This window comes from Thunnus albacares, chromosome 7 (genome assembly GCF_914725855.1).
Source record: "Thunnus albacares chromosome 7, fThuAlb1.1, whole genome shotgun sequence".
Taxonomy (NCBI): domain Eukaryota; kingdom Metazoa; phylum Chordata; class Actinopteri; order Scombriformes; family Scombridae; genus Thunnus; species Thunnus albacares.
Window position 1 is genome coordinate 12,825,323 of NC_058112.1, and position 8,424 is coordinate 12,833,746.

An 8,424-nucleotide genomic window follows, 5' to 3' on the forward strand; every position below is an offset into this window, starting at 1 on the left:
TGAGGAAATGTGCTGAGTAAGCCAGATAATCTATAACTGTGGAGCTGTTTCCCAATTCAGTGGTTGGATCCTCCTAAGTCTGCGTTTCTAGACTGAATACATCTTTAAAGGTCAACAATTTCACCGTTTCAAAGACACAAAACTTTGGACCAAACTCAACAACAGACTGACAGCTCTGCTCCAGTCAGATAAAACAGCTGTAGACTGCTTCAAATTAAAAACTCAACATCAATCCAGCATCATCAACTAGCGAGAATCTCTTTAATTACAGAACTGGAATAGGACAGGTTTTGTCCAACTATAAAAGGCAGCATGATAACGAACACTTCAATATTAATTTACCTTGATATTTTACAGGCAGAATTAGAGCATATCCACAAGTTTAACTACCCTCATGGTGCATAAATCAAAGCCTTAATCCATAAAGAAAATAAAAACATGTTAGTGGCAGAGTGTTGCACTCATAAGGACTGGTTAATTACACTTTTAAACTAAACATCAATGAGCAGAACAGGTCGTAATAAATAACATCACATTCATAGTGAGCTGTCGTTAGTTGGATCCAGCCCCTGATATTGAGATGCAGCCTATATGCTTGTTCAGTATTTAAAGTATTCAAAGCTGCCAGGCTGCTGATACCTCCCACAAAGCTCCACTTGTGGGCAGATCAATCATCTTGTTTACTGCTTGCTTCCATGGCTACAGTTTATATTTACAAATGATACGGATCGATGCCGAAACTGCATCAGAAATTGCATGTGAACTGTTTTTTTTTTCTGCATTAAAATAATATGTTACATTTGACTTTAATTTACATTAAATACACATTTAATGTCAGATGTCTTCGCGCTTGTTGTGCTTTTTGTGAGTGTTCTGCTGCTTCACAAAGACAATGAATGGGGAGGCTGCAACTCCACCTCATCTTGCGGATACAGGGTGACTTTACCCTAAAGGATTATTCTCAACTGAACAACAACAGGATATCAACTAAGGAGAGGGAGTCTGTTTGAATTGATAATAGGGGTAGAGGGGCAGCATTTCTTAAAAAATATATGGTGGCTGTGTTGGCAAGGGTTTTTGGTTACATCATGGTGAGCTCACCATTAAAACCTCACTGTTTTGCAGAAAGTTAACAACTTTCCAGGAAGTTGAATTCTCCATTTCATGGAGTCTTTAAGTTCAGCCAACTTTCCTCCAGTCACAGCTGAGTTTAACACCGAGTGAAGTGTCGAGTTTGTTTTCCGGCTTTACAACAGTCCGCTAAAAGGCTTGATATTGAAAAGTAAGTCTGATGTTCTCTCTCAGTTGTTCTGCTGCACATACATACAGTTCACATAATGTGTGGATATGTACACATCTGCATAAGTTAAAAATAACACTGAGAGACTGCAGCGGTCTTGAAGTCCCCTAAAACATTCACTGTGTGGGATTTACTTTTAAACAAACGTCTCAGCACTTATCAATTCAGCCTCTGGGTCTGGCACTGTAGACAGTTAAAATCGATGTCGAGTGATTGTAGAACAAACTGTCCTCATGGTTAACTCCACTGAGAATAACTGTAGATATTATACAGTGTACTGGGTAAGTATAGGTTAAACACTATATTTGTTGAGAAACAAGAGCGTCATATATCCAAAAGTTTGACAAAATCTTGAATTCAAAATCTAGTAGCTTGTGCTTTCAAAACAACTCTACTATTCAGTAAATAAGCAGATTCATCCAAGACTGAGGTTTGATCTTGGCAAACAAGGACGTTCTAGATCAATGTAAGGCAACCATCAGGGATTAACAAAGCCTCTGCATCACTGCATGGCAAATTAGTTCAGATCAATACAAAATCAATATGTAATAAGCTGTCTTCCAACTTTTTCCAGTACATTTTACCCCTCACTCTCCATCCATGAAACATTTAGCATCATGACTTATAGATTAGAGATGCTCAAAGAGAATGGACAGAGAACCTGCATCTCACACAGAGAGAATACAACTAATGCTTCAAAGAACCTACAATGTACAAATATGCTTTATTGGTCAAAGCCATGAAACACGCGTAATGTGAGGATAATGAAATAGAAACCGCACAATATGTGCTTACAGCAGTTAAAGCCACACTGTTACCAAGGTCTGAAATGTGACTCCAGTCATGTGGCTTTGTTTAACAACTCTGGGAACTGAAGCCACACCGCCCCTCCTTAATCACTGGCCTTCTCTGTGCAACTATAGCTGGAAGCGTAACCGTGTCAGCCGGCGAAAAAAAAAGCACAACATCTCTTTCTCTTTCTTGTTCCAAAGACACGCAAAGATAGGCACAGACACACAACAGTTTACTGGCCTGGCTCTGGGAGGCCACGGTGCAGAAATACAAAGCACAATAATCAGGAGACAATGTGCTTCTGCTTCTCTGTTCAGTGGTAAAAATGACCCAAATAGTCTGTCTTTGGTTATGAATGAAAATAGCCTCCCACCTGTGCTGTGTGTGTGTGGCCTGGTAACACAGCACCAGAGGTAATGGAGCGCACATTTATGTTGATTGAGGTGATGCTGTCAGTTTGTATGCATATGCTCTTTCTCATACAAGACACTGGAAAAACAAAGAAATTCCAATATGAGCCTTTGACAGTTGTGTTTGTATATTTTACTGTACATTTGTGCTGGATGAACTAACCCCTGAACTCTTCCTCTAGGTGAGCATCACACTAGTGTGTTAGTAATCAAGGTTTCATCCAAAATTCCTCACTGAAGCAAGACCTGAGCTTTTAGAGCTCTGTGAGCACCTATTCATGATGAAAATAGTCACAAGAAGATGTTACTACAAATGTACAATTACTTTTAAAGCCTAAACACATAAAAACAAGCTAAATGTTTTCATGTGGATGTTTTATTAGTGAGTATAGATCAAAGGAAAAACAGTCCAGTTGTTACTGTATGTATTCATATGCACGGATACTGTGCAAACACAGAGACGGACAAGAATATGCATGCAAGGAATTTAAATATGTATCAGATAGTTTTAAAAAAGTATATATATATATATGTATATATACAGTATATAATATTTGATTACCACACACATATCAGTAAAAGACTTCCATCAAAGGAGGATTGCAATCTTTATAAAGTTGGCATGTACAGTTCCAGTCAAACACACCTTCCCAGAATGAGAAAATGTGTCCAAACTTTTGACTGGTACTGTATATCATGCCGCTGATCCTAAACAAACAATAATCATCCTCTGGTGTGAGAGGAAATAACTGGTGCAAAGCTAATTCATTCCGACGCTCTACCTCAGTTTATTTACAATATTTCCTCTGGTACAAGCCCAAGCAGACCAGCTGAACAGCTTAAATATCTTTTCAGGCTGCACACCAGAATATCATAAACTAGCCTTGTTTCTAGCTGCATTGCAACATTTCATTATTGGTGGGAGCATGTGGCTAAAGCTCATATTACATAAAAGCACTGATTTATCTCGTGTAGCTTTGAGGGGGAGCACAAGGGCTGGGTTATACTAGAAAAAAAAAACTGGTTCATATGAGGTTTTGTCTTACCTACTCAAAAGTTTTTTATATAATTTTTTTGAACAGCCTTTCTTGAAGGCAAAGTGAAAAGCCTTGCTGTCATAGTGAGGGGGAGATAATATTGTTTAAAATACAGGGACACCGGCTCACATTTACAGACAGTCTCTCCTTGAAATCATTCATAGTGTTGCTCTCGGTTATACACATGAAAAGCGACAGAAATAGCTGTGTAAAGAATGAAAAAAAAGAGAGCTTTAAACAGACGTTCAAACCCTGGCTCCTTCCTCACCTTCACACAGATGGCCAATCACTGCATGAAGTGGGTGTGAATAATGGATTGTCCGTTTTGGAAAGTTACAGAAATTGTCAGAGGCAGTCCCCCCAATTTCAAGGTCAGAAAGGTGTGAGTGTGTGTGTGTGTGTGTGTGTGTGTGTGTGTGTGTGTGTGAGGGGGTGGGGGGGTTGGGGGTCCAAAGCTATTTGACCATCCAACAAGCAGGTCTGATGGAGTGCACTGGCAGCTTAAGACTGCTAAGCTAAGAGTCCAGTTCAATGCCATTAATCTACAAAATCTGTTTTCTGAAAGGGAAAAAAAGAGTCATCTTTACTGGATTTAATAATTCATTATTATTATGGGACAGAAACTGAGCCCAACTTGGAGCACAGGTTTTTTTCATTTGTTTAGAGCCAAAACAAATAAAACAATAATGACAGAGTCTACTATCCTCCAACGGTATTTTTAAAAAGAGAAACTGGGTGGTGACATTGGCTGAGATGAAAAATTGTGAACTTTCTGAGCCTGTGCAATTTACTGAGGTATTTATTGTAAATTATGAACATCTAGCATAGACTGTGATGTGGCGTTATGTCTGTGGTGTTTTTAGTCTACAAAATATCTACACTATGTTGAGTATTACAGCCATACATCTGTATAAGGACTTATTTATGCTGATCAGCCAGGCTCACTTTACGTTCCATTCAGAGGTTCTGTGATTCAAACTGGGAACTGTGGTGTTTTTTGGACACTCACTGAAACTATCTGGTCATTAAGTGTTCTGGAAACTGATTAAAATGAATGGATTAGTGTTTTAAATGACTGTCCACTGTTCACAGCATGGAAACAAATGTTTACTGTGATGTGATTTGTAGATTCAACAATTGCTGGTTATACAAAATATCTTACTGAGTAGTGAGATGTGTGCAAGAAATGAACTGTACTTAAAATCTCATCTGTGTATTTGCAGATCTTCAACATTCATGACAATAAACAACATAACTACAATTATAAGTAGTTAGTAAAATATTTAGACTCCACAGCTCACATTTGGAAAAACACTGAAGCTTATGCACAAAGAGCTTCCATTGAAATATATTTTCTATTGCATTCAAACAGATTTTGACTTATTTTTAACACTGCCTCTGTGTGGGGTGGGAAATGCTGCCAGTGTAATTTCCTGTTGCTATATCTTCAAATGTCAACATTGTCATTATCATTTTTATAGGTATTGCCCAGCCCCAAGACCCAAATAGATTTTGGGTAAATGTCAAATTAAGTGCAAAATATTGTGACAGAACACCAAATTTAATATCATTGGCTTGATATGTGAGCTTGAATATGTATAACCTCCAGCAATGTCCTGTGAGAGGACAATACTGGCTGGTAATATCTATTCTGTAATCTAATATATAGGCCTAGACACAAATGCAACACACATGCACATACTCGAGTCTAGCTGGTGTTATTATTACCCTGGTGAGTCTATGAGCTAATAAAATGCTGAAGTACCATTTGTTTATTCAAAAGCTAACAACATTAAAGCAACAGGATATCGATTGAAACATACTATAGTAATATTACGAGAGAATATTTCCGACAACCATCACATGTGTATGCTCATTTACTCCAATATAGGACATCCTGCAGGGGAAACTAAACCAGGGTGGGGTGCAGCCCACACTACATCTCTGTTCCACACCTACTATAATGATATTTACACTTCATGCTCACTGACACTGACAAAAACATATTCATATGTACGTGCTTGACTCTGGCCAATATGGAAGAAAATAGTTACTGTTTACTAAGTGGTTAATCTTCATTTTAGAAGTGTCGTACTTGTTTAGATGTAGTTCAAAAATAAAACTAAGGCAACAGGCCTTTTCACAGCAGACATGGAAAAGCACAGGTGTTACTAATAACATTAAAGGGGAACTCCATCAATTTGTAAGCATCAAAGTCATATATAGCCTTTTGTGTCTCCAGAGGGAGCTGCACAATGTCTACAAATTACCTCAAGTGATGTTACTTGAGTCAGCATCAGTTGGAGCTCAAGACTACAAGTTTGAAAATGAAAAAAAAATCTGGGGGTGTGGAGTTAGAAAAAAGTGATCAGACCTCTGTAAGCCACTTCTCATCTCATCAAACGGCTCAGGGCTACATTAGCCACCACTAGCACAAGACCTCTAAATCTGTACAATCAACTCAATCAAGTCGAGTTGCATTGTGGGTATTGCAGGTGGCATGTTTTGACGCGAAAGAAGAATGCATTGAGTAAAAAATACTGCATCGATTTTGATCTGTTGTTGTTTTGTTTTTAATGTCCGTCGTGAGCGGTGCTGGGCAAGTTACTGGAAATTAGTAGGCTAATTATTTACAGTTACAGTTACTAGTTAATTACAAAAAGTAATTGAATTACTTTACCCATTGCTGCATATAAAAAGTATTTAGTTACTAGGTAATGTAACTTTTGTGTTACTTTGAATGCAAAAGTGTAACTCGTCCCACAATCTCAATCCACTCGGTAAAGAGTCTGTTTTATTTTCCCCACAACCCCAAATCACTTCAGTTCAATCCACTTTCACTAACATAAAAAAAATACAACTCAAACGTCCGGCTTTTACTGCTGAACCACGACTCAAACCAGGAAATCAAAGTTGGAATAGCAGCAGGAGTTCAGTGACTGATTATTTACAATGTATAACGCTATAACTTCAGAGACAAGGCTTATGTTTTACCACGAGTTGGCTACAATGACGTGGACTTTACAACATGGCTCTGAGACACAGTAAAGTCAGATTACTTTATTCCCAACACTGGTTGTGAGTCTGACAATGTCATACCAGTGTGATGCTAAATCAGCAGAGTGCTCCTTTAACAATGGCTCCGTTTTATTCAAGTGTCCCAGTAAACCATGAAATAGAGCCAGCTTGCACAATACCAGGACCCTGAAACCAAAGCAGCTAAACGGAATTTAGCATTCCTTCATTTTATATCTGTGGTCTTGTGACATGTCTAAAAGTATTTTATGAAAAAAGGTATGGTACAAGGAGCATCATAGAGACTATTAGCCACGCCCATTTAATGCACCTGCAATACCTGTTTAGCACATTAGGATGCAATACACTGTGGATGTGACTGGGGTATGGCTAAAGGCATGTTGACAGAAAAGTGATATCTCTGAATGCTTTCTTTGATGGTTAGACTCAATAAAAGTTACATATGTTCTATAAGTGGCGATAAAAGTAAATCCTAGCTTTAATGCATGCAAATAAAGTAACTATCCCTTATTATTAAGTGTTATTATTAAACTTTACTGTACGTGCTGTATATTTAGATTGCTGAATCGCTCATTTAGTATTTCACATTAATGTAATTAATCACTGCAGCATGCTGTAATGACCAGTGCATTGATGTCACTGATTGGAAAACCAGCTCACAACAACAGCTACATGTTTAAAAGGAGTTAAATGCCAACTGGCTGTCCTATGTATGAACTTTAGTAAGGGCTCCTGTATACAAGTGTCCTCCACTGGGCCCCAGCTGCCATGGCGGGGCTGCAGAGCAGATTGACTTGTCAACACGCTGCCCTGTCAACAACCTCTCGGTCATAAGTTAGCCCGGAGGAGATCTCAGTAAAACACACAGTGGATGGATATGACATGGAGGGTGTCTGTAGCAAAATTATTCTCACTCAGAAGTGAAGGAGACATGCTCCCAATGCGATGTATTCGACATGCACGAAAAACTCTAAAACTGCTGCCTCGGCTGCTACAACTCCCAATTTACAGAGAAAAAAAGCAACAAAAAAACCCAGTTCTCTCGATGGAAATCAAAAGTCTGATAACTTCTTTTCATTTTGAACGCACTCGTCGAAGGAAAAAAATAGCTTTATGCCACATAGCGAACACTTCAAAGGATTTTACACTGACCCCCCTCGCCCCCCTCCCTCTCCTCTCCTTCCTCTGACCCACCCGTACACAGAAGCGTGTCCGCGCTGTGACAACAACATTAGTTTCCGTGTGCTTTTAAAAACTTACCAACAGTTCTTGAGCCTGACCCCGAACCAAGCAGAAGGTACCAGATCCACATCATATGCTCTCCTTTCCCCCCCAGGCCTGTCCCGTCTGTCCTGCCCCGCCGCGGGGCCAAAAACTGGGGGTAAAGAAGAAGCAAAAAACTTCTCCGGTACAGCTAACAAGAGTTGCTCCTGCCTGTTGTACTTTTCAAGTGGAACTTTTTTTTCTTCCGGTAAAATTAGGAGTACATGTGGCGTATGTTGGGTCAGAAGTATGGAGTCCGGTTTGGGCTTCGGGGTGGCGGCAGACAGGCAGGCAGGCAGGCTGGGGAGTCGGTCGCTCGTGTGTTGCTGCTCAGAGAGGCGGAGTCGGAGGCAGAGAGCCGGAGAGCAGAGGTCGGCCAGCAGGGATAGCGGTTCCCAAACTGCGGGACAGGGACCGCTAACGGTCCTTACTAGCAAAACCAGAGGGTAATTGATTTCACCGTTACTCGGTTAAGTACAAAGCAAAGTTCGCTAACACCCACTCACAGCAGAGACAGCACAACGGACCAAACACAAATAAAACTCGGGACAAATCCTGATACCACACGAGGGTCAATACGGGTTTC

General features: G+C 39.8%; 1 protein-coding gene across 1 annotated transcript in view; it reads right to left on the minus strand.

Moving 5' to 3' along the window:
• ldlrad3 (low density lipoprotein receptor class A domain containing 3) overlaps positions 1-8,371 on the minus strand; it is an 87,984-nt gene extending 79,613 nt beyond the window's left edge. The window contains exon 1 of the mRNA XM_044357248.1: positions 7,836-8,371. Within this exon, the coding sequence (XP_044213183.1) occupies positions 7,836-7,890 (55 nt within the window). The 5' untranslated portion in view covers positions 7,891-8,371. The remainder of the gene's footprint in view (positions 1-7,835) is intronic.
• Positions 8,372-8,424: the final 53 nt, after the last annotated feature.